Here is a 26,473-nt window from a genome sequence, read left to right as displayed (position 1 = left end):
GCATTGTGTATTTGTATGCGCATGGGTGCATTGTGTATTTGTATGCGCATGGGTGCATTGTGTATTTGTATGCGCATGGGTGGATGAATAGACAAAAGTACATTCTTAGGAATAGCAGCATTTTATTTTATTTTATTTTTTATTTATTTATTTATTTATTTTTTTTTTTTGAGACGGAGTCTCGCTGTGTTACCCAGGTTGGAGTGCAGTGGCGCGATCTTGGCTCACTGCAAGCTCCGCCTCCCAGGTTCACGCCATTCTCCTGCCTCAGCCTCCAAGTAGCTGGGACTACAGGCGCGCACCACCACGCCCGGCTAATTTTTTGTATTTTTAGTAGAGACGGGGTTTCACCGTGTTAGCCAGGATGGTCTCGATCTCCTGACCTCGTGATCCGCCCGCCTCGGCCTCCCAAAGTGCTGGGATTACAGGCTTGAGCCACCGCGCCCGGCCGAATAGCAGCATTTTAAACATTTTTAAGCAAAGCATTGAAATTAATTTTTCTTGAATTTAACAAAAGAAAAAAAGTAATTCTTGAATGTTAACATTTGTCAAAAGAGTTTCCTAAAGAGATTCTTTTAAGGAGGTGTTTCTATAGCAGTGATTCTCAACTGGACACAGTTTTGCTCCCCAGTGGGCATTTGGCAATATCTGCAGACATTTTTCATTGTCACAACCTGGGGTGAGGGGTGCCACTAGCATCTAGTTAGTTGGTAGAGGACAGGGATGCTGCTAAATCTACAATGTATAGGATAGCCCCCAACAACAAATAATTATTCAGCCCAAAATATCAATAATACCATGGTTAAAAAGCCTGTTTTAAGTTTAAGAAAAACATTGTATAAAACATTGAAGTTGGAGTAAATTTTTAAGGACATTTTAATTTTAGATTCACTTCTCTGAAAAGTGGAGCAAATCAATATTCACCCATTCCCCTAGTTCCCAGGTTTAATTAATTGTATGATTTTTAAATTTTTTAATTCATAATTCTGTATGTACATATTTCTCTGTGTGCTTAAGAAAAATAGTACCACTCCCATTTCCACCCCTTGGAGACAGTATTTCTTTTGGTATTTATTGCCACATTTCTAATTAACATACATATAGTGTATTCTTGATTTTATTTGTTTGTTTTAGACACTGTCTTCTAATTATGGAAGACGAAGATTTAGCAATCATCCCTTGATTTCAACTGGCCCTCATCCCTGCCTCCACCAAAATCACATACACTCATTGATGTCCCCATAGCTTTCCATAATACTAAATAATTGTGGTAAATGAACATTATTGTGACTATTTATATAAGTTTATATCTGTAAAGCTATAGTAAGCACTTAAATATTAGTTCTTTATTTGTGTAATGCTCTTCATAGGTCAGCCTTGTAACAAATACACAACGACTTTTCCTTTCATGCACAAAATTTTGTGTTCATTGGTTTACTTTCTTTTCTTTTCTTTTCTTTTTTTGACAGAATCTTGCTCCGTTGCCCAGGCTGGAGTGCAGTGGTGCAATTTCAGCTCACTGCGACTTTGGCCTTCCAGGTTCAAGGGATTCGCTTGCCTGAGCCTCTTGAGTAGCTGGGATTACAGGCATATGCCACCACACCCAGCTAATTTTTGTGTTTTAGTAGAGATGGGATTTTGCCATGTTGGCCAGGCTGGTCTCATAACTCCTGGCCTCAAGTGATCCACCTGCCTTGGGCTCCCAAAGTGCTGGGATTATAGGTGTGAACCACCGCGCCCAGCCTATTTTCAGTGTGTGTAAATTATTTGACCTCAGACTTTTCCCCAGCTGTATGCATCTCTGAGTAAGTTCAGATACATGTCATGATTGATCGAACCTTGGAGGTTATCTCTCCCAGAATCATCTGACCTGCTCTAGTCACTGTTTTCATCCTGGATCTCACTTTATCCTCAAATGAGGATGTACATTTCCTCTCTCTTAGGTTGAAACCCTTTTTTTCTTCATTGCTTGTTTTCTTTTGGTTGATGACCATGTTTTGGTATAGTGCTCCTTGACAGAAGCACATAGGAGGTACACTTTGGTCATAGAATTCTAGATTGAAAGTCATTTTCCGTCAGAATTTTGATGCTCCTTTGTAGACTTGCAGTGTTGTTGCTGGGTATTCTGAAGTCATTTTAGAAACTTTTTCTGTATGACCTCTCCATCCTTCTCTTCTCCACCAGTTAATTACATTTCTTGAGTTATTTAATTTTCTTACCTGTATTTTCTACATTGTTTTTCTGTTATTCAGATAATGTGCTTCCTGGACTGAAAGTCTATGTTTCTTCCTTTCTGCTTTCCATCTCATTGGCTTTTTGCACTGCTTTCTGAGAAATTTCCTTGATTGTTTTCAGAACTTCCATTGAATTTTGTTTTTTACATTTTTTTATTGACTGACTGGACTTCTGTTGAATTTTTAAACCTCTGCTATAGGGGCGGTGTGCTCATGCCTATAATCTTAGCACTTTGGGAGGCCAAGGTAGGCAGATCAGTTGAGCTCAGGAGTTGGAGACCAGCCTTGGCAACATGGCAAAACCCTGTCTCTACAAAAAAATACAAAAAAATTAACCAGGCGTGGGGGTGTGTGCTTGTGGTCCCAGCTACACCCAGCACATCTGTGATCCCAGCTTCTGTGGAGGCTGAGGTGGGGAGATCACCTAAACCCAGGGAGGTTGAGGCTGCAGTGAGCTGTAATCATGCCACTGCACTCTACTAAAGGCTGCACTCCAGCCTGGGCAACAGAGTGAGACTGTCTCAAAAAACAACAACAAAAACCTCTGCTATAACATTTTTAATTACCAGAGGTTTGTTTTGTTCTCTGTTTCATGTAGTCTTGCTTTGTCGCCCAGGATGGAGCACAGTGGCGTGATCTTGGCTCACTGAAACTTCTACTTCCCAAGTTCAAGCAATGCTTAAGCCTCAGCCTTCTGAGTAACTGGGACTACAGGCACGCACCACCATGCCTCGGTAATTTTTGTATTTTTAGTAGAGACTGTTTCACCATGTTGGCCAGGCTGGTCTTGAATTCCTGACCTCAAGTGATCTGCCAGGCTCAGCCTCCCAAAGTGCTGGGATTACAGGTGTGAGCCACCGTTCCTGGCCTCTGTTCCATTTTTATAGCATCCTGTGTTTGTTTCATGGAAGCAGTCTTTCTCTCTTTTTAAAAAAATCTTTATTTTTATCTTTATGATGTACCCTGTACTATATATTAATACACTTTGTAAGTATATTAGAAATACTAGATTTTTTTATGCTTTTATGTTTGCATATAATTTCTTTTCAAGTTTCTCCTATCCACTCCACCCACTTTCATTGATCTTAGTGTTTTCCTCAGTATTCAGTGGTCAGTAGCTATTTGTTCATATTTAGGAGTGGGACACTCAAGAGCTTGGTGTAGGACTTGTCAGCTGTGACTACAGTGAAGTGATCTGGCTGAACCAGTTTATTGTGGAAGCCTGATGCAGATATGTATCTAGGGCTATTGATAGATCCAGGGTACATTTCCAGTCTCTAACCTGAGCAATATACCTGCATTCTGGAAGGCAAGTGAGGGAAAGAATGATGAGGTTCTTCACATTCAGTACATAAAATTTGATTTAATTTTATATTTTTAGCATGGAACCCCTTTTGTCAACTCTTCTTGGTGTTCCCCTGTCAAACCTCATGTTTTATCCTTTTCAGTTGGTTAGTGCAAGAAATGGAATGAAATCTGGGAGTCTTAACTACTCTTTGAAAAGACATTCAACCAATCATCTATTTTTACTCTACCTTTAGTACCACTTACAGAGACTTCTGGTGCCACCAGTTCCTGAACTATTTGGGTATTCTGCCGAATGAATTGTGTTGCTTGTTAACTTTTTCCTTTGATAACTTAGAATTCAGCTTTCTCTGTTAAGGCTGTTACTACCTTGTACTTTCTACTTTCCAGATTTGTTCTAGTTCTTTTTGACTTTTACATTTTATTCCTCAATTTTTTTTTTTTTTTTTTTTTTTTTTTTTTTTTTTTTTTTTTTTTTTTTGAGACGGAGTCTTGCTCTCACGCCCAGGCTGGAGTGCAGTGGCCGGATCTCAGCTCACTGCAAGCTCCGCCTCCCGGGTTCACGCCATTCTCCTGCCTCAGCCTCCGGAGTAGCTGGGACTACAGGCGCCCGCCACCTCGCTCGGCTAGTTTTTTGTATTTTTTAGTAGAGACGGGGTTTCACCGGGTTCGCCAGGATGGTCTCGATCTACTGACCTCGTGATCCGCCCACCTCGGCCTCCCAAAGTGCTGGGATTACAGGCTTGAGCCACCGCGCCCGGCCTTATTCCTCATTTTTTAAAGAAAAAAAAAAAAAACTCAAACCTTTATTTTTTATTTGATTGGGATTTCTACAGGGAACGTAGGTAAATTAACATATTCAGTCTGCCATCTTTAACCAGAAGCACTTTGTACTATCATTTTTATGTCGCCATTATGTTGTACCATAGAAATGTTGACTGAGGACATTCTATGTTTTAATAAGCCCTCCAGGTAATTCTGGTAGTTGTTACAGTTTGAGAACCAGTGCTCTAAACTTAAGTGGATGCAAAGCTCTCTACCAGTCCTTGGCTTACCGTTGCTTTGCTCTAATGTTTTATTTTAATGTCATCTCCTAATTGACCACATTTTGTCATCAGTAGAATTTTCAAAAAGGATTTATGGGTGCCAGAATCTTTGGTTTTTGAAAGTGTCTGCTAAATTCTTGAGAGACATTTTGGACTGGTATAATATAGTATACGAATTTCCTTCAGAACTTTGTAGTTATTTCTGTATTGTATTCTGTCTTTTATCAGCTTGGTTTCCATACCCTCCCAAAACAACTCTGTACATGCATAGGTGATTTGTTTCTTCTGCCTGAGTAGCTGAAGAGTTTTTCTTTATCTTAGAAATTAAATAACCAGATAAGTCTGAGTTTAAATCTTTTATCACTTTTTTCCTCTTCTCAAAAAGTAGTGTGCTCTTTTGATTCACAGATTATTTTTCCATCTGAGGAATTTTTCTTATATTAGATCTGTGAATATCCTTTAATTCATTTATTTAGAGTATTCTCTATTTTAAGGACTTTTTTTAGTTAAAGTATAATTTATATACAGTAGAATTTACTCTGTAATACACAGTTCCACGAGTTTTGACAAGTGCATCTAGTCGTGTAACCATTTTGGAACATTAATCATCCTAAAAAATTGCGCTGTCCTATCCTTGGCAACCCCTATTTTCTGTCTTTAGAATTTTGCCTTTCTAGAGTGTCATATAAATGGAATCCTACAATATATAGTTTTTGAGTCTGGCTTCTTATTGCTTAGCACATAATTCATCTGAGTTTCATTCTCCATATGTTTTTATTGTTAGTATTGTTTTTGTTTGGATATACCACAATTGATCCATTCACCGTTTGAGGAGCCTTTCTAGGTTTTGATGATTACAAATGAAGTAGCTATAAGCATTCCCATAAAGGTTTTTTTTGTGTGTGATTATAAGGTCTTATTTCACTTGAATAAATATCTGAGTGTGGATTTGCTTATTCATACAGTAAGTGCATGTTTGACTTAAAAATAAGAAACAAACTGGTTTCCAAAAATGGTTGTACCATTTTTCATTCTCACCACCAAAGTAAGAGAGTTCTAGTCACTCTGCATTCTTGTCAGTAGTTGGTATCATCACTTTATTTCATTTTAGCCGTTCTAATATGCATGTAGTAGTATCTCTGATTTTAATGTACATTTCCCTAATAATGATATTGAGCACTTTTTCTTTGCTTATTTGCTGTCTATATGCCTTTGATTAAAGTATCTGTTTAAATATTTTGCCCATTTTTTAATTGAGTTGTATGTTTTCTTATTACTGAGTTTTTAGAGTTCCTTTTATATTCTGGATGCCAATGATTTATCACATACCTCACTTGCAAATATTTTCAAGTTTATAGCTTGCTTTTTCATTCTCGGCAGTGTGTTTTAAAGAGCAAAAGTTCTGTATTTTAATGAAGCCCAATTCATTTGTTTTTCTATTGTGAGTCCTGTTTTTTATATGGTATCCAGGAAATCTTAATTTTCGTATATGGTTTGATTATGGCTTAAGGTTAACTTTTTAAAAAAATATATGAATATCCAGTTATTTCAACACCATTTATTAAAAAGTATCCTTTCTATAGTGAATTGCTTTGGTATCTTTGTCAAAAATCCTTTGATCATATTTGCATCAGTCTGTTTCTGAACTTCATTGTGTTCTGCTTAGTGTGTCCACCCTTTTCCCTGTATCACTCTAATTACTGTCACTTTAATGCTAGTCTTGAAATCAGGTAGTGTGTCTTTTAACTTTGCTCTTTTTTCAGACTTGTTTGAGCTATTCTAGTGTTTTTGCCTTTTCAGCTAGTTTATTTCTATAAATCTGATATTGGGATTGTGATTGGAATTAGACTGAATCTGTAGATAAGTTTGGAAAGACTTGGTATCTTGAAAATAATTGTCTTCCAATCCATGAACTCTGTGTATTTTGCCATTCATTTAGGTCTTTGATTTCTTTCACCAATGTTTTGTAGTTTTCATTATTTGAGATCTTTTCTCTGTTTTGTTAGATTTATAACTATTTTCTTTTTGTTTTCAGTTGTTACTAATATGTAGAAACATGATTGATTTGTGTATATTGACTTTTTATCAAGTGACCTTGAAGAGTTAGTTGTAGTTGCATTTTTGTAGGTTTTTTGTGGGGTATTTTTGTTGTTGTTTTTTGTTTGTTTGTTTGATTTTGTTGTCATCCAGACTCAAGTGCAGTGGCACTATCATAGCTTACTATATCCTTGAACTCCTAGGCTCAAATGGTCCTCCTGCCTCAGCTTCCCAAATTGCTGGGATTACGGGTGTGAGCCATGGTTCATGGCCCTCTTTGGGATTTTCTATGTAGACAGTTGTGCTACATGTAAAGGGGACAGTTTCGTGTCTTCCATTCCAATTTTTATGTTTCAGTTTTTCTTTCTTGCCTCGTTATGTTGGCTGGGACCTCCAGTGGGAAGTTGAATTCAAATGGTGAGAGAGGTATTTTGCCTTGTTTGATATCTTACAGGGAAAGCATTCAGAATTTCATCATCAATTATGGATGAGAGCTATAGATATTTGTAAATGCCATTTATCAAATTAAGGATGTTATCTCCTATTCCTTGTTTGTTGACAGTTTATATCATGAATCGGTATTTAATTTTGTCAAATGGTTTTTCTACATCGATTGAGATGACCATGTTTTTTCAATTTAGTCTGTTTTTACGGTAGAGTTCATTGGTTGATTTTTAAAAGTGGAACCAACGTTGCTTTTCCAGGCTAAACTCTACCTAGTCACAATATGTTACCCTTTTTATATACTTTCATATTGCTGTTTTTGACTTGCTAAAATATCATTAAGAAGTTTATGTTTATGAGGGATATTTGTCTATTATTTTCTTATGATGTCTTTGGATTTAGTCTCAGTAATTCTGGCCCATTTTTTTTTTTAAATAAGAAGAATGTATCTATTTACTGTTTCTTTTCTTCCTTTGTATGCAAATCCAAATTTCTGTCTGGTATAATTTTCTTTCTTGGAGGATTTCCTTCAACATCTCTGGCAGTTTAAGTCTGCTTGTTTGGATTATTTTGTCTTTTCTATTCCTGAAAATGGTCTTTATTTCGCCTTAATTTTTGGAAGATATTTTCACTGAGTACAAAATTCTATGTTTATATTTTTTTTCTTTCAGTACCGATTTTAGGCTTGAACCGTTTCTTACTAGAAGCGTAATTTATTTCTTTGTTCCTCAGTTTATAATGTACATTTTATTTTTCTGCCTACTTTTAAGGTTTTTCTGATTATTACTTTTTTAAAGTAATTTGATTATGATGTGACTTGGTGTGGTTTTCATGCTTATTTTGCTAGGGCTTTGTTGAGTTTCCTGGATCTGTGAATTAATAGTTTTCATAAAATTGGAAAAATTTTGGCAGTTACTTCCTCAAAAGCACCCTTGTGTCTGTTCTCTCCGGTTCACTTCTCTCCAATTGAAGTTCATCTCTAATTTCACTTATATTAGGCTATTTAAAGTTGTCTCATGATGTTCTGATCTTCTTATTTTTATTTCTTTTTCATTTTGGATCATTTAGTTTCTTATGTCTTTAGGTTCATTATTAATCTTTTCTTCTGTCTTGTCGATATTTAGGGGGCTTATTTTGTCATCTGGAGAAGTACGATATGGGTCTTAATTTTAAATTATCTTGCATGTCTGTCCGTAACATGATCAAGTTTTCCTCTACTCCTTGAGCAGGTGACATAATATACTTACACTGATACTACAGTGCCCTATTTATAAATGATCTCAGTTATCTATATCATTTCCAGGTTGATATTGACTGATTGATCTTCATTATAGATTGTATTTTTCTGTTTTTTGCCTGCCTGCTAATTTTTTGTTAGCTGTCCAGTGTAAACTTTTCCTTGATCAGTGCTGGATATACTTTTATTTAAGAAAAAAAAAATTATTGGGCTTTTATCTTTGACTTGGGTGATTTTACTTAGAGACAGTGTGATCTTTTTATTTGCCTTTAGGTTTCGTTAAGTGCAACTAGTGCAGCCTTCAGTTTGATGGCTGATTTTTCTCCAGTATTAATTGCCTTCTGATATCTCTACCCAATGCCTCATGGATAACAAAGTTTTTCACCTCTGGGTGGTAAAATTCCTAGACCCTCCCTACAGTGGACGTTCTCCCCAGGCAGAAATAAGGGCTAGTTGACCGGGCAAGGTGGGCCACGCCTGCAATCCCAGCACTTTGGGAGGCCGAGGTAGGCAATCACCTGAGGTCAGGAGTTTGAGACCAGCCTGACCAACATGGTGAAACCCCATCTCTACTAAAAATACAAAAATTAGCTGGGTGTGGTGGTGTACACCTGCAATCCCAGCTACTCAGGAGGCTGAGGCAGGAGAATCCCTCGAACCCGGGGTGGGGGCGGGGAAGGTTACAGTGACTGGAGATCGCACTACTACACTCCAGCCTGGGCGACAGAAGGAGACTCTGTCAATCGATCAATCGGTAAAATAAGGGCCAGTCATAGGGCTCACAATGTCTCCTCTTAGAAATTACTGCTTTACATTGCCCGTTGTTCATCGTCTGAAAAACTTGTTTTTTCCATTGTTTAAGTCAGGAGGATAAGTCTGATCATGGTTTCTCCATCTTGACCTGATTTATAGTGATTATCCCAAGCCTTTTTTCATCAGTAATTTTATTTTTACCTATGTCTGTTTTGTTTCTTGATAGTTATTAGTTAAGTCTGTTTTTCCCCTTCTCGTTTCTTTAGCCCTTTGATTCCCACTTTCCATTGTGTTCTGTTCTTATTTCATTTTTAAAGTCTCCTTTTTTTAAAAAAAAAATATTTTTGTTATTTTTCTATAGCTCAAATGAAATACTGGTAGGGAATTTCCTTACTGGATTATATTTATTTCAGACTGAATTCTTCATATGCCTTATATTTTCTTCATTCCTTTTTCTGAGGGGAGATGTTTATGTTTCATTTTTGCTAAAGTATATTTACATAGTTGCCATGACATTTATTTCTGTCTTGTGGACGTTTAATATAAAGCAGCTTTATTCTTACCTTATATTGGTTGGTGTAGTGCTCTAGCTTCTACAACATTCCCTTACTGTGGTATCTAAGACTGTTTTCCCCTAGAGTTGTAATTCTAGGGCTGGAAGATCTGGTTCATCCACCTTCTAGAAGTCTGACATCTCAGCCCAAGTTATGGTATTATGAGAATATTTACTCTGTGGCTTTCTTAAATACTGGTAAATACTCTGTACCAGTGTTCCTCTCTCCTGGACAGGAAGATATTCTGTTCCTTTGGGAGCATGCTGCTAGTTTAGTGTGGTGGTCTCTGATCCCTTGGGAGCATGCTGCTAGTTTAGTGTGGTGGTCACTGGAGAAAGTTAGCTAGCCCCAGTTGTATTATTATCCTTTTTGGCTCACTCTAGTTGTAGTTTTCATTATTATCACTATCACCAGGTCAAAAGAAGGAAAACATACCAATTCACTTTTTTTTTCCTCCCTGGATGTATTTGAGAATCCTCAGAATTTTGTGTATTCATCAGTCTAGTATCTGGGGGCTAAAGGGCAGGGGCTAGAGGTGGTGGGTTTAGCAGCTGTGCTACTCATGAATATTCCATTTCTTATTTAAACTTTGGTTACTACTGATGATTTTCCCCCTTTTTGTTTTAGCTTATTTGTTCATTTTACTTGTCATAGAGTCCAAGGGCTTTTTTGTCTTTACTCCTTCTTAGAAGTTGCTAAGTTTCGTGGTATATAGATAATTTATATGAACCAAATACCTTATGTCCCTTGATGTATTTACTTTTAGTCTTTTTTCTTTTTTGGATAGAATGTCAATTTTCATTGTATCATTTTAAGATCTACTGATTTACTGGCTTTTAATAATATTTTTAATAATATTCTTTTTCCCAGATACCATGTTTGTGTGGAAGTGCCCCGTGTTTGCTATGCCGATGCTGTCCTAGTGGAAACAACTCCACTGTAACTAGATTGATCTATGCACTTTTCTTGCTTGTTGGAGTATGTGTAGCTTGTGTAATGTTAATACCAGGAATGGAAGAACAACTAAATAAGGTTAGTCTCATTTCTTATTTATTGATTAACTGAGGCTATAGGGTATATATGTATATGAATAAAACTGATTCAGGGATATTGTAAACAGAATAATCTAGAATAAGACAGTATGTAATCCTAGTTGTAGTTCATAATCTTTTAGGAAAAACAAAGATAATATACGTTACCTTGTTAAGTTCTTTGATGGTGGTACAGGAAATGTACTGTGGTAATACACAGAAAGAAGTATAATTCTAATCAGGTGTCAGAATCTCAGTGGGTCATGGAAAAAAGGATATTCTAAGAATGATTAGAACTTTCATATACAGCGATTGAAAAATAGAAAGCATAATGTGTATGAAAGAGCTTTTTGAGCAAAGTATCTGTACTTTAGGAAGATTAATCTTACAATTAATAAAGTATAAAAGTCAAGCAGTTAAATATGGAGGCTGTTGCAGTGGTATAATCAAGAAGAGAATAGAGAGGACCTGAAGTAAGATTTTCTGGATGTAAAATTGACTGAACCTGGCGCGGAAATATTGGCAGTGATGGAATCATAAATAACAACCAGGTTCTGATCCTAGAAAACTGGGAGGAAAGTGTTGCTATTAACCCAGAAAGAAAAATTTTTAGAGAGAGTCAGGTTGTGGAAGGAGATGGGGAACATGTAATAAATTTAGCTTCTAACATGTTGACTTGGTGGTATTGTATCATGTACATGTGTATATGTATATATATATATGTATGTCTTAGTTCAGGCTGCTATAACAAGAATATCATAGGCTGGGTGGCTTAAGACAACAAAAATTTATTTATCAGTTTTGGAGGCTGAAAGTCCGAGATCAAGGGGCCACCATGGTCAAGTTCTGGTGAGGGTCTTATTCCTGGTTTACACATGGTCATCTTACATTATTGAGAGAAAGCAGCAGCTCTCTTCTATCTGTTTTTATAAGGGCATTAATCCCATCCTGAGGGCTCTACACTCATGATTTAATTACCACCTAAATACCCCGTCTCCCACTATCTTCCCATTGAGGGTTAGGCTTTTAGCATTTAATTTTGGGTAGACACAAACATGAAGTCCATAATAATGTACAGCAGCAAGTAGAAAACATGAAGGAATTTAAAAGAAATCACAGCTAGAGACTGCCTTGAGGATAGAAATTGAATGTTGAAACCATGGCATCATATGCTGAAGATCATTCAGAGTGAGCAGAGCTAGAACTTTGCCAAAATCTCTTACTTAAGGGAGTTAGTGGAGAAAGGAAAACCTGGTTCTGATCCTAAAAAACTGGGAGGGAAGGGATAACAGAAAAGAACAAAAAAAATGTACAGGTTCTAGGAAGAAAGTTTTAAGAATGACAGGGATAGTGTCTATATAAAAATGAGATTAAGGAATGTGATTAAGCAGTAGCCTTTGGATTTGAAAACTAGTACATGACTAGTGTGCTGAAAAAGCAGTTCTTTTTAGAGTGCTGGGACTGGAAGGAGTGGGAGGAAATAATTTATTCTTATATATATGAATAATAGATGTATTAATAGTTTTGAACAGTAGTCTCAGAAATAGCACTTACACTACCAAAACAAGTATATCATGCTATTCAAGTAGAAGGCAAGTTTTTAAAATGTAAGATAAATCTATAACTCAAAATAAGCATCCAGCATAGAATTGGTATTATAGTTTATGATTTGCTCAGATGGGGATTTAACTCTTTTTTCCCCACTGGATGTGATTAAAATGTATCAGACTCATCTTGAGTACATATTCATCATAAATTGTAAAGCAAATTCCAGTTTTCTAAACGTTTACTTAAACTATTTGATTACATATAATTTTTACTTTTACTTAATGAAAAATAATGGATCAAACCCTTTTGTTTTTCTAGATTCCTGGATTTTGTGAGAATGAGAAAGGTGTTGTCCCTTGTAATATTTTGGTTGGCTATAAAGCTGTATATCGTTTGTGCTTTGGTTTGGCTATGTTCTATCTTCTTCTCTCTTTACTAATGATCAAAGTGAAGAGTAGCAGTGATCCTAGAGCTGCAGTGCACAATGGGTAAGTTTTCAAATAAGCTTCAATATAAAAGCCTGGGTAGCCTCTTATTGGTAATTGCCAGTTTATCTAAGGAAACCTTAAGGTAAAATAAACTTATACAATTTACAGAATTACTTTATTCATGAATGACAGGGTGAGAAAATCTTGTTTTTACTGGAGAATGTCAGACTTTGTATATTAAATAATAGCTATAATAACCTCTGATCCGCAGTGTTTTATATTTTCATCCTAAAAAAGAGACTCTGTTATATTTGTGACTACTAAGGGAATAGCTATTTCTCCTTCTCCCCTTAACTTTTGGTGGACCAGTCCACTTATATGGAACTCTCAGTTCCCTAGATGCAGAGAGCAGATTTGTCTAGGTTGGTTGTATTAGACAACCCAGAAAGAAACTTCAGGGTTTATTTATCAATCTTCCTTCATATAGAGCACTACTTCTGGTACCCTTATTTGACTCTTTTAATATCTGCTGTTGCTTATCTAGTAACATGTGCTACCAAAGACAAAAGGAATAAACAAGTAGAATATAAATATTAATGAGAAAATATGTGACAGGTTGATTATCTTTTATTGTGTTCCTTTAGTCATTGATTATTTTGTTAAATTATTAGAGTTTTAGATGGAGGCATTTATCATGTTTATAAAAACTATTCATTTATACAGTTCACCTTATACTTTGATATATTATCCCACTTATGTGAAATAAGCCTGTGAAATGGAACTAACATTCTCGTTTTTCATAATGAATTAGTGAGAAATAAATCTTTCTCAAAATGGTCTTAAAAGCAGTTTATATAATTGTTGTCTTTTCTGATAATCAAGTGTATTAGGTTTCTCTAGAGGGACAGAACTAACACGATAGATAGATATATATACAAAGCGGAGTTTATTAAGTATTAATTTACATGATCTCAAGGTCCCACAATAGGCCATCTGCAAGCTGAGGAGCAAGGAGAGCCAGTCCGAGTCCCAGAACTGAAGAACTTGAGCCTGATGTTCAAAGACAGGGAGCATCCAGCATGGGAGAAAGATGTAGGCTGGGAGGCTAGGCCAGTCTAGTCTTCACTTTTTTTTTTGCCTGCTTTATATTCTAGCCCTGCTGGCAGCTGATTAGATGGTGCCCACCCAGATTAAGGGTGGGTCTGCCTTCCCCAGCCCACTGACTCAAATGTAAATCTCCTTTGGCAACACCCTCACAGACACATCCAACATCAGTACTTTGCATCCTTCAATCCAATAAAGTTGACACTCAGTATTAACCATCACAAGTCAGTACTTTGCATCCTTGAATTCAAGTTGACACTCAATATTAACTATCAGAAGTCTACCCATTGTCAACTTGAACCTGAATACACCTCCTGAGACCATACATAATCTGCAAATAAAGACAAAAATAAGGTCATACAACTAACCTTACAACTGAAAACACACCAGTCCCCAACCTAAATACTATTACATAGAGTTAACAATACTTAAATGCTGATGTGAAGTCAATAAATCTTATGTCACATGATAAAGGAGAAAGGAAATGAAAATATTTTCTTAGTACGAGTATATGCATGCATGAACATGTTTTGGACAAAACGAGGAAGTACTCATGACAATTACAGCCCTCATTTCTGCAGCTGGACATGTGGTCGTAGCTGGTATTGATGATTGCCTTCTGCTACCCATTCTTTATTCCCTTTGCCTTCATCAAGCAACTCAGCAGGTCGTGGTTTCTTTACTGGTGGAGTGACCCAATGATCTCCATAAGCGCCTGCTTTAACTGGGGGACCACCATGATGTTTTGGGTACCCTGGAATCAATGTCAACTCAGAGCCAGTGTCCAGTAGTCCCTGAAATGTCTTATCATTTCCCTTTCTTTTCCAGCCATTAGCTCTGATGCTTCCTCTAGCGCAGTCTGGGCTTTAATCCATTCCTTTCACGTTTTGACTTGCCTTTCTTATCAGATTTTTTTTTTGCTTTGTTCTTTCCAATTGGAAAGATCTATAATATAAGCTTTGGTTCATGGTAATGGTTAGTTTCACTCTCTCTCCAAACTAAGTTATCTAAATATGATGATTACCTTGTTTTGTAGTTACAAATATGGCTACAGTCCAGATCATCATAATATCCTCAGAAAGTAGAACATTCACATAAAGAGTAGCTGTTTGTTAAGATGCAGTTAAATGATTTCATATTTGAAATTATTTGATGAATGAATGTTTATTAATAAAAATTATGTTTCTTTTTGTTTTAGATTTTGGTTCTTTAAATTTGCTGCAGCAATTGCAATTATTATTGGGGCATTCTTCATTCCAGAAGGAACTTTTACAACCGGTGAGAAATCCTTTTTAAGTTGTTTGACGTTGATATTTTATAAAGGAATCTGAAATAATTATTACCTGGAACTATAACTCTAATTGTTTGTCTTTTTGGGGGTGTGTGTGTGTGTGTGTTTTCCCAGTTGGCAAAATCAAGATGTTCATATAAAATTTTATTTTCCTTTTTGTGTACTGTGATTTTTAAAGGAATTGATAAAAATCGAATTAACCAATCACTTATGTATGTTTTTTTTTCCCTTTCAGTGTGGTTTTATGTAGGCATGGCAGGTGCCTTTTGTTTCATCCTCATACAATTAGTCTTACTTATTGATTTTGCACATTCATGGAATGAATCATGGGTTGAAAAAATGGAAGAAGGAAACTCAAGATGTTGGTATGCAGGTAAGCTTTTGTCGCAGAACAACTTCAGTATAGTTCAACTTTGAAGTCAAGAATAGATATGTAGACTAGGTAAATCACTTAAGATTTTTATGGTCTAATTTCCTATGAAGAGGTTTTTAATTTAAACTTTGTGTCACAATATCACATTGTATCAGCAACTTGGTGATCAGATCTTTTAGCAGGTTAACTGAGAACATAACCCAAGAACCAGGAAAGAATCCAAAAGAACCTGAATACAAGGCATGTGCACTTTATGGCCTAATTTTCTAGCGTACAATGGGTTAAAGGTAAAATATTAAAGGGAAGAGGATTGCTAGGAATAGATAAACACACAGTGATACAATTCATAAACAGCAGCAAATAAAAAATATAAAAAGCAACTTGGATGTTTTATATAAGTGCAAAGGATGCTTTTATGTGCATCAGTAACAACTAAAGGAATTCCTATAGTGATGTAATTAATGGTTATTTTTAATGATGAGGTCGAGTTCTTTGGGGTTATACTTGAAAACAGATATCACAATTCAGATGCTTACAGGACCAAACCAGGTAACAAAAATGAGGGAACAGGAAGACAAAGTTTAAGTGCATAAGCTTTGTCCAAATAGTAGGGACTACAATGAGTTCGAGAGTATGAATGCCCCATCTAAAGTGCATTGCTACTGCTCAGTTCCATTTATTAGTTGCCTTGTGGGAATGTGAACTCAGTATTGCTTGATTTTTCCAATGTTTTTGAAAAGAAGTCATAAATCTGGATTTTCATGCTAAATGACCTGAGTGTCAGCTAAAAAAAATTTTAAATTGGAGTGCAAACCAGATCCGTTTCTGCTGGGCCTAATATTCCTCTCACACAACTAATTTGTGGTGTTTGATCTCAATGGTTCAAGTTAAAATAATTTGGTGCTCAAAGAAACAAGCTTTAGTCATTTGGAAATTTCACTTACATTGAATACCTTGTTCTCTAAATGCAAAATCTAATGCAAGGGTTTCTGTCTCTTTTGTTCCCTGCTGTATCCCCAGGGCCTGGAACGCAGGCATTCAATAAATATTTGTTGGATGGATCCCCTGTCAGTGAGGCAAATCTACATAAATACTTGTATATTAAGCACATATTAGCATAAAGGCTAAACAACTTGTGTATGTTGAAATTTACATAGAAAAAGCATAGGTTGACTTATTAAATAATAATGACTTACCTTTGCATAATATGTATCTTTCAAGATTTTAGTTCATGAGGAAAAGCATCATTGTTATGAGGGCTTAACATTAACAATGAAAATAATTTTCTTAATGCCCTTGTTTACAACTGAGTGATAATGGTTCTTTAAGAATCTTAAGTAATATTCCTCTTATAGTTATTTTTCCTTATTTTGAAAATAATGGCTAACATATAAACATAGTTTGTAAACTCTAATATAGATATTACTAATAAATCATATTAGTTTCTTACTAACTTGCCATCCTTGCAAATGTGTAATAGTGAGATATGTGTAAAAACTAGAATTCTTAAGCAATAAAGGTCAGAATTAATTTTCTTTCCTGCTTTTATAAGCCTTTATAATGCTGACAATGTTAGTTGCTTAAAATATATTTTTTGACAAAATGACAGATTGTTTATAAAACAGGTCCCATTTCTAATTGCTCATATTTCTGATAAAAAGCTAATTATCCAATTATATTTCTTTCACAGCGTTGTTATCAGCTACAGCTCTGAATTATCTGCTGTCTTTAGTTGCTATCGTCCTGTTCTTTGTCTACTACACTCATCCAGCCAGTTGTTCAGAAAACAAGGCGTTCATCAGTGTCAACATGCTCCTCTGCGTTGGTGCTTCTGTAATGTCTATACTGCCAAAAATCCAAGTATGCCCTTTAAAGTATTAGCTTTTATGAAGCTTGTACCTTTTTAAGTTTTCAAAAATCTAGAATGATGTCTAGAATATTTACCTGTGTTGCTTAATATATTATATACATGTATATATTATTATTTTTTTTTTGTAGGAATCACAACCAAGATCTGGTTTATTACAGTCTTCAGTGATTACAGTCTACACAATGTATTTGACATGGTCAGCTATGACCAATGAACCAGGTGTGTTTTGTTTATATTACGTGTTTCTAAAGGTTCTGCAGTTATTGTTGTTGTTGTTTTTCCAGAAATTGTCTTTTGGTGAGATTAAATTACTTAAAAATTAGGCTCCCAGAGGAATAAAGTATGAAAAGTTTTCATCTTTGATGTATTACTATTTCTTCCCTTAGTTTCTTCCATCACTAACAAAATTATAAGAAGGTTACATGTATACCTAAGAGAAATTGTGAGTTCATTTTCAGAGCACCACAATAAAACAAACATCACAGTAAAGCAAGTCAAGAATTTTTTGGTTTCCCAATTCATATAAAACTTTTGTTTATCTTACACTGTAGTTTGTTAAGTGTGCCATAGCATTATATCTAGAAAAACAATGTACATTCCTTAATTTGAAAGTACTTTATTTCCAAAAAATGCTGACAGTCATCTGAGCCTTCATCGAGTTGTAATCTTTTTGCTGGTAGGAGGTCTTGCCTCAATGTTGATGGCTGCTGACCGAACAGGGTGTTGGTTGCTGCAGGTTGGGGTGGCTGTTTTTGTATCTTTAAGACAACAATGAAGTTTGCCCATTGATGGACTCTTCCTTTCACAAAATATTTCTCTGTAGCATGTGATGCTGTTTGATGGCATTTGACTCAGAGTAGAATTTCCTTCCAAATTGGAGTCAGTCCTCCTAAACCTGCTGCTGCTTTATTAACTAAGTTTATGTAAATTCTATCTCCTTTGTTGTCATTTCAATAATATTCATAGCATCTTCATCAGGAGTAGATTCCATCTCAAAAAACTACTTTGTTCATCCATAAGAAGCAACTCCTCATCATTCAGGTTTGATAATGAAACTGCAGCAATTCAGTCACATCTTCAGGTTCCACTTATTAGTTCTCTTGCTCTCTCTACCATATCTGTAGCTACTTCCTCCACTAAAGTCTTGAAATCCTCAAGTCATCCATGAGGTTAGAATTAGCTTCTTTCAAACTCCTGTCAATGTTGATATTTTGACATTTTCCCATGAATCATGAATGTTCTTAATAACATCTAGAATGGTGAATCTTTTCCAGAAGGTTTTCAGTTTACTTTGCCCACCCAGATCCAGCAGAGGAATTACTCTATGGCAGCTATAGCCTTACAAAATACATTTCTTAAATAATAAGATTTAAATGTTCAGATTACTCCTTTTTTCCATGGGCTGCAGAATAAATACTGTGTTAGCAGACATGAAAATATTAATCTCCCTGTACATCTCTGTCAGAGCTTTTGGGTGACCAGGTGCATTGTCAGTGAGTAGTAATGTTTTGAAAGGATCTTTCTTTTAGCAGTAAGTCCCAACAGTGAGCTTAAAATATTCCATAAACCATATTTTCAACAGATGTGCTGTCATCTAGGCTTTTTTCTATTCATAGAGAGGCTGAATAGACTTAGTAGAATTCTTAAGGGCCCTAGGACTTTTGGAATGGTAAACAAACATTGGCTTTCTCTTAGAATCACTGTCTGCATTAGCCCCCAACAAAAGAGTCAGCCTGTTCTTTTAAGCTTTGAAGCCAGGCATTGACTGACTTCTCTATAGCTATGAAAGTCCTAGATTATATCTTCTTCCAGTAGAAGTCTATTTTGTCTTTATTGAAAATCTGTTGTTTGGTGTAGCTGCTTTCTCTTTTCTTATTTTTATTTTTTTGAGATGGAATTTCACTCTTGTTGCCCAGGCTGGAGTACAATGGTGAAATCCCCGCTTGCTGCAACTTCTGCCTCCTGGTTAAGCCATTCTCCTGCCTCAGCCTCCTGAGTAGCTGGGATTACAGACCTGCGCCACCACACCCAGCTAATTTTGTATTTTTAGTAGAGATGGGTTTCACCATGTTAGCCAGGCTGGTCTCGAACTCCTGACCTCAGTTGATCCACCTGCCTCAGCCTCCCAAAGTGCTGAGATTACAGGCGTGAGCCACCACTCCTGGCCAGTGTACCTACTTTGATTAATTTTGTTGGCTAGATTTTCAGGATGACTTGCTGTAGCTTCTGCATCAGCACTTAGGTTCACCTTATACTTTTATGTTATGGAGACAGTTTCTTTCCTTAAACCTCAAGAACCTACCCCATCTAGTTTAAAACTTTTCTTCTGCTTCATTATCTCTCTCAGCCTTAATAAACTTGAAGCGAGAGATAGGGCCTTGCTCGGGATTAGGCTTTGGCTTAAGGGAGTGCTTTGCTGATTTGATCTTCTATCCAGGTCACTTAAAACTTCCTCCTCCATATCAGCAATAAGACTGCTTTGCTTTCTTATCTATCATTTGTGTGTTCATGTTCACTGGAGTGGCACTTTTAATATCCTTCAAGAACTCTTTCTTCTCTTTGCATTTGCAACTCAGCTAACTGGCACAGAAGGCCTAGCTTTTGACCTGTCTCAGCTTTTCGCAAGATTTCCTTACTAAGCTTAATCATTTCTAGCTTTTGATTTTAAGTGAGAAAGGGAAGACTCTTTCACTTGAATAGTTAGAGGCCATTGCAGGGTTGTTAATTGGCCTAATTTCCATATGGTTGTGTCTTGAAATAGGCCCGAGGAGAGGGATAGAGACAAGGAAATGGCTGGTTGGTGGAGCAGTCAGAACACACACAATGTTTGTTGATTATTTCACCATCTTATATGAGTGTGATTTGTGGTGCCCCAAAGAAATTACAATAGTAACATAATAGGTCACTGTAGAGAGATCACCACAACAGATAAATTAATAATAATGAAAAATTGTTAAATATTACGAGAATTAGCAAAATGTGAAACAGACACAAAGTGAGTACATACTGTTAGAAAAAATGGAACCAGTAGACTTGATTAATGCAGAGTTGCCACAAACCTTCAATTTGTAAAAAGAACAGTATCTGTGAAACGCTAAAAAAAAAAAAAAAAAAAAAAAAAGCAAAGCACAATAAAACAAGGTATGTCTGTAAGAAACTGGGTGAAATTATAAGGGAGGTATCTAATTTGCATAGAGTATATGATCGTTGTATAAAGACAAGCTCTTCAAATTCCTGAACAGTATAATTTTTTCACATTATTAAATTACTCTTCTACCCTGTCACTACCTTGCAATTGAATTTGATAATTGGGCTTTGTAATGCATCTTACTATAGACTAGTTATATTGCATACCATGAGAATAGAATATGTTGAAAAGAGACAAATTAGAATAGAAAAAAATTATTACCTATTAAAAGAAAGAAAATGATCTCTTTTCCTAAAAAATTTATCTGATGTTATATGCATCTCACTGAGTTTACAAACTGAAGGTATTTTATCATAGGTACTTTATAACTTGGAGACCAAGATTTTTTTTTTTTGTTTTTTGTTTTGATGTATTACAGAAGGATTTCTATTTTTTTCCCCAGGTAAGTAGTTAGAAAAAAATTACTAGTAATTTGCTTTAGAGAAGGAAATAGCCTTACTTAATTGGCTTTAAGATAAGAGTCATTTTCATTAGTAAGATGGAGTTTAACAGATCTGGCTTTGTGGGAGAAAAATACGTATTTTAGACACTGTAGTGAATATTTCACCAATCATACTTTCTTTTATATTTTATTTTAATTTAATTTTATATTTTATTTTATTTTATTTTAAGACAGAGTCTTGCTCTGTCATCAGGAGGCTGGAATGCAGTGGCGTGATCTCGGCTCACTGCAACCTCCACCTCCCAGGTTCGAGTCATTCTGCCTCAGCCTCCTGAGTAGCTGGGACTACAGGTGCACACCACTATGCTAAGCTAATTTTTGTATTTTTAGTAGAAAAGAGGTTTCACCATGTTGGCCAGGGATGATCTCGATCTCTTGACCTTGTGATCCGCCCGCCTCGGCCTCCCAAAGTGCTGGGATTACAGGCATGAGCCACCGTGCCTGGCCTACTTTCTTCTTTATTAAAGAATAAAACTGAGTAAGCAAGCAGTAGGTTGTTGCATCTTATTGGGTAATTCCCCCGAGGCATTTGCTGGAGTCCTTATAACTGGTTTTTGTGTAAGCCATCTTGCTTTTTTGACAATGTGCTGTATCAAATGGATAAGCTTCATAAAGTCCATTTCATAATCTCAACATATAATAGAAAAGCCAGTGCATTGTGGTTTATAATCTCTGAATTTTCTTTCTAAATCTACTAGAATTATACTAACCTTGGAAAGGTCATCTATATTCCTGATTGTAGAGGTAATTCTCTCTCAGCTCTCACATGTTGTTGAAAATTAAATGATTTAACTTTTCCAGGTACTTCTATAAAATCAGAATTATAACACTTCAGAGGTCTTATTCATAAGTGCAAGGTGTCTTCAGTTATTTTTGTTATACTGATGCCTTTTCCAGCAATTGTTTTTCAGTTTGCAGGGGTATAGAGAGTTAAACATAACTTTTGTTTGCTCTGAAAAACATTTTTTTAATATATTCTAACATTTTAATTTGACTTTGTGTTACAGAAACAAATTGCAACCCAAGTCTGCTAAGCATAATTGGCTACAATACAACAAGCACTGTCCCAAAGGAAGGGCAATCAGTCCAGTGGTGGCATGCTCAAGGAATTATAGGACTAATCCTCTTTTTGTTGTGTGTATTTTATTCCAGGTAGGAAAAACTAGGGAATTTTTTTCTTTAAACAAGAAGTCTAGCTGTTTATTTATGAATCATTTCTTTTAAAAATATTCTTTTCTTTCTCTCCTCCTAAACTCTCTTTCATACAGCATCCGTACTTCAAACAATAGTCAGGTTAATAAACTGACTTTAACAAGTGATGAATCTACGTTAATAGAAGATGGTGGAGCTAGAAGTGATGGATCACTGGAGGATGGTGACGATGTTCACCGAGCTGTAGATAATGAAAGGGATGGTGTCACTTACAGTTATTCCTTCTTTCACTTCATGCTTTTCCTGGCTTCACTTTATATCATGATGACCCTTACCAACTGGTACAGGTATTTATATTTCATGAAAACTCTGGATGTGTGAATTCTGATGGCGTTTTTATGATTCTCTTGTGAAACCATGATGTGATATGAAGTACTTTTTATCCTGATATATTTCAAAACGTACAGCTAAATGAATAGTGAGATTAGCATGAGAAATGCAATCTTCGGCCGGGCGCGGTGGCTCAAGCCTGTAATCCCAGCACTTTGGGAGGCCGAGACGGGCGGATCACGAGGTCAGGAGATCGAGACCATCCTGGCTAACATGGTGAAACCCCATCTCTACTAAAAATACAAAAAACTAGCCGGGCGACGTGGCGGGCGCCTGTAGTCCCAGCTACTTGGGAGGCTGAGGCAGGAGAATGGTGTGAACCCGGGAGGCGGAGCTTGCAGTGAGCTGAGATCCGGCCACTGCACTCCAGCCTGGGTGGCAAAGCGAGACTCCGTCTCAAAAAAAAAAAAAAAAAAAAGAGAAATGCAATCTTTACTTCCTTGCTTTAACAATAACTGAAATATTTAAATAGTTCCAAATCTTGGAGAGGTTGAAATAAAAATTTTTACGAAACTAATACTTTTTTTTTTTTTTTTACAAAATCCATGTTGATAGGGGATCTAACATAACATTTATTTTTTTCAATCCTGTAAACATAGTGAAGGATATATCCTTTTTTCTGTTTTGTTTGAACTGTTATTAAAAGCTCTGAAAATTTTTAAATTTAAGTATGAATTCATTAACATAGATTCTTAGAATTCTTACAAGCTACAATTTATGCTTTTTCTTTTTTATCACTTCAAACTTAATCCATAAATCTTTTTAAGAGGAAGGTAGTGATTTATAGTGTTCTCATTTTTGAAAGTTCTGGTTTTGTCCAAATGACTACTGAAAGATTTGGTCAAAGATTCAGATCGAACTATGTGGTTGGGGAAGTTTTGTTTTTAATAACTTTTTAATGCATAATATTCATAAACAATTTGCAAGAAGGCCTTCAGTATCAGCAAAAGATGGAGGAAAAAGATTATTCTTTGTTGTATGTCTTTGAGTGCAGCCTTTACTGATTTTTATTATTGAAAAGAATATATATTTTTTAAAATTCCTACACTGTTGTGTATTCAGCTGTAAGAATCCAGCTGGTTCTTAATTCAGATCCTTGGCTGTCAGATAACAGTAGATATTAAGGCTTTATACCAGAAGGATTTTGGTTTATTTCATTAACTCAAAAATCAGTTAAACTTGAGATATATTTCCTTCCCAGTCTCTTAATTCTTTCTTTTTTTAAGGAGATGTCTCTGAGTCATACCAGTCTCTTAATTCTGAGAAGGCAGGGGCGGGGGGGCGGGGTGGAAATCAGGTGAGGAGTTCCATATACACTTTGAACAATCTTATGTAATAGTGACATCTCATTTATCCAGAGGTCACATTCAGTTTCTCTTTTAATAACATGGCAGACATGCATAAAGTGCTTCAGAGATTATGCAAAATAACTATTTCAGAGGCCTGTGTACTTCACTCCATTAAAGGAAATAACAGATTTTTACCTTCCCACTAGCAGTGTGGAAAGAAAGGGAGCAGATTAGATGCAGCAATGATATATCTGAAATCACAAACTGTATACAAAGAACACTTCTGAATTAATGAAGCTTCGTAGCTTGATGGCTGATAATTCAACCCACTTGCCCCTTTTTAATAATTTTCCCTGAAATTTTAGGTATGAACCCTCTCGTGAGATGAAAAGTCAGTGGACAGCTGTCTGGGTGAAAATCTCTTCCAGTTGGATTGGCATCGTGCTGTATGTTTGGACACTCGTGGCACCACTTGTTCTTACAAATCGTGATTTTGACTGAGTGGGACTTCTAGCATGAAAATCCCACTTTGATTATTGCTTATTTGAAAACAGTATTCCCAACTTTTGTAAAGTTGTGTATGTTTGTGCTTCCCATGTAACTTCTCCAGTGTTCTGGCATGAATTAGATTTTACTGCTTGTCATTGTTATTTTCTTGCCAAGTGCATTGATATGTGAAGTAGAATGAATTGCAGAGGGAAAGTTTTATGAATATGGTGATGAGTTAGTAAAAGTGGACATTATTGGGCTTATTCTCTGCTCTATACTTGTGAAATGAAGAGTAAAAACAAAATTGCCTATTTTACGATTATGTTAGACCTTAAGCTGTTTTAGGAAGCATTAAAGCAAATGTATGGCTGCCTTTTGAAATATTTGATGTGTTGCCTGGTAGGATACTGCAAAGAACATGGCTTATTTTAAAATTTATACACAAGTCACTTAAATGCCAGTTGTCTGAAAAATCTTAGAAGGTTTTACCCTTGATATGGGACTTACATAGGTAGGGAGTGTTCAGTGGACAATAGTGTAGGTTATGGATGGAGGTTTGGGTACTAAATTGAATAATGAGTAAATAATCTTACTTGGGTAGAGATGGCCTTTGCCAACAAAGTGAACTGTTGGTGGTTTTAAACTCATGAGGTATGGGTTCAGTGGAGATGTTTGGAACTCTGAAGGATTTAGACAAGGTTTTGAAAAGGATAATCATGGGTTAGAAGGAAGTGTTTGAAATTCACTTTGAAAGTTAGTTTTGGGCCAGCATGGTAGCTCACCCTTGTAATCCCAGCACTTTGGGAGGCTGAGGTGGGTGGATTACTTGAGCCCAGGAATTCGAGACCAGCCTGGACAACATGGTGAAACCCCATTTCTACAAAAAATAAGCTGGGCTTTGTAGCATGTGCCTGTGGTCCCAGCTACTGAGGAGGCTGAGGTGGGAGGATTGCTTGAGCTCAGGAGGCAGAGGTTGCAGTGAGCCAAGGTCACGCCTGGGCAACAAAGTGAGACAAAAATATATATATATTGAAAATCAAAGGAGGCAAAATTTTGACAGGGAAGGAAGTAACTGCAAAACACTAGGCTTTAGTAGGTACTTATCTAAAATCTAGTCCAGTTCTCTCATTTTAAAAAATGAAGACACTGAAGTACAGACTTAAATAGCTCAGATAGCTAATTAGGAAATTTCAAATTGGCCAGTGATAGCATTCTCTCTGACATTTAAAAAAATTTCTATTCAAAATACATGCATCATTGATTTTACACCTCATTACTGGTGGATAATTTATGTGATGTGCATTGCTGGTGTCCAGCATGACCCATAAACAGGTCAGAAGAATGATCGAATGTTTTAGAATAAACTCCTGCTTATAGTATACTACACAGTTCAAAAGATGTTTAAAATGCTTTGTATTTACTGCCATGTAATTGAAATATATAGATTATTGTAACCTTTCACCCTGAAAATCAAGCAGTATGACAGTTTAGTTATTTGTATGTGTCACTAGTGTCTAATGAAGCTTTTAAAATCTACATTTTCTTCTTTAAAAATATTTATTAATGTGAATGGAATATAACAATTCAGCTTAATTCCCCAACCTTATTCTGTGTGTAGACATTGTATTCCACAATTTTGAATGGCTGTGTTTTACCTCTAAATAAATGAATTCAGAGAAAGTGGATAGTGTACTGATTATTTAGCAGCTTAACTTTATGTGGCCATAATAACATTTAGATCTTTCTTCCTATGTGGAAAAGGAGCTGGCACTAGAAAGTAACTGCCTGTTTTCTGTAATGATAATTAAATTGTCTAGAAGGAGGTTGTTACCCTTTGGTTGTCTATAAGTGACCCCAGAAGTAGGATCTCAAAGGTAAAGAGGCATTCTTCCCCCAAAGAGTCTTCAGTATACGGACCAGTTGAGTTTGGAGAATATTAATATGTTCAGTGGATATTCTACATCTACTGTGTCTTCCAGCTATATTTTTCTGGTTGCGAGTTTTGAGGCTTGTCTTCTTTCGCAAATACTTCAGATAGTATAAAAATTTCCCTTACTTACTAAAAAAGAATGTACTTTTACTGATAAAATACTCCAACCCATATTAGTTACCAAGCTTTAGTATATTTTATTCCATAATTCTTGTCAAGTGGTCTTTCCAACATTATGAGCAGCACAATGCCCGTAACCGTCTTGAGCATTTATCCCAGATAAAATCTTACGTTCACATAAAAACCTGTACATAAATG

The 26,473-nt window shown here is 36.0% G+C and overlaps 1 protein-coding gene across 1 annotated transcript in view; it reads left to right on the top strand.

Annotated features, from left to right (window-relative positions):
* The window catches only part of SERINC1 (serine incorporator 1), a 29,467-nt gene extending 3,561 nt beyond the window's left edge, over positions 1–25,906 (top strand). Inside the window, exons 2-10 of the mRNA XM_010375417.2 lie at positions 10,481–10,642; positions 12,508–12,677; positions 14,920–14,999; positions 15,248–15,385; positions 17,076–17,245; positions 17,384–17,474; positions 21,913–22,057; positions 22,174–22,404; positions 24,102–25,906. Coding sequence (XP_010373719.1) covers positions 10,481–10,642; positions 12,508–12,677; positions 14,920–14,999; positions 15,248–15,385; positions 17,076–17,245; positions 17,384–17,474; positions 21,913–22,057; positions 22,174–22,404; positions 24,102–24,237 — 1,323 coding nt within the window. The 3' untranslated portion in view covers positions 24,238–25,906. The remainder of the gene's footprint in view (positions 1–10,480; positions 10,643–12,507; positions 12,678–14,919; positions 15,000–15,247; positions 15,386–17,075; positions 17,246–17,383; positions 17,475–21,912; positions 22,058–22,173; positions 22,405–24,101) is intronic.
* Positions 25,907–26,473: the final 567 nt, after the last annotated feature.

This window comes from Rhinopithecus roxellana, chromosome 4 (genome assembly GCF_007565055.1).
Source record: "Rhinopithecus roxellana isolate Shanxi Qingling chromosome 4, ASM756505v1, whole genome shotgun sequence".
Classification (NCBI taxonomy): Eukaryota; Metazoa; Chordata; class Mammalia; order Primates; family Cercopithecidae; genus Rhinopithecus; species Rhinopithecus roxellana.
Note: the sequence above shows the minus strand (reverse complement) of the source record. Positions and strands in the feature narration are given on the sequence as shown.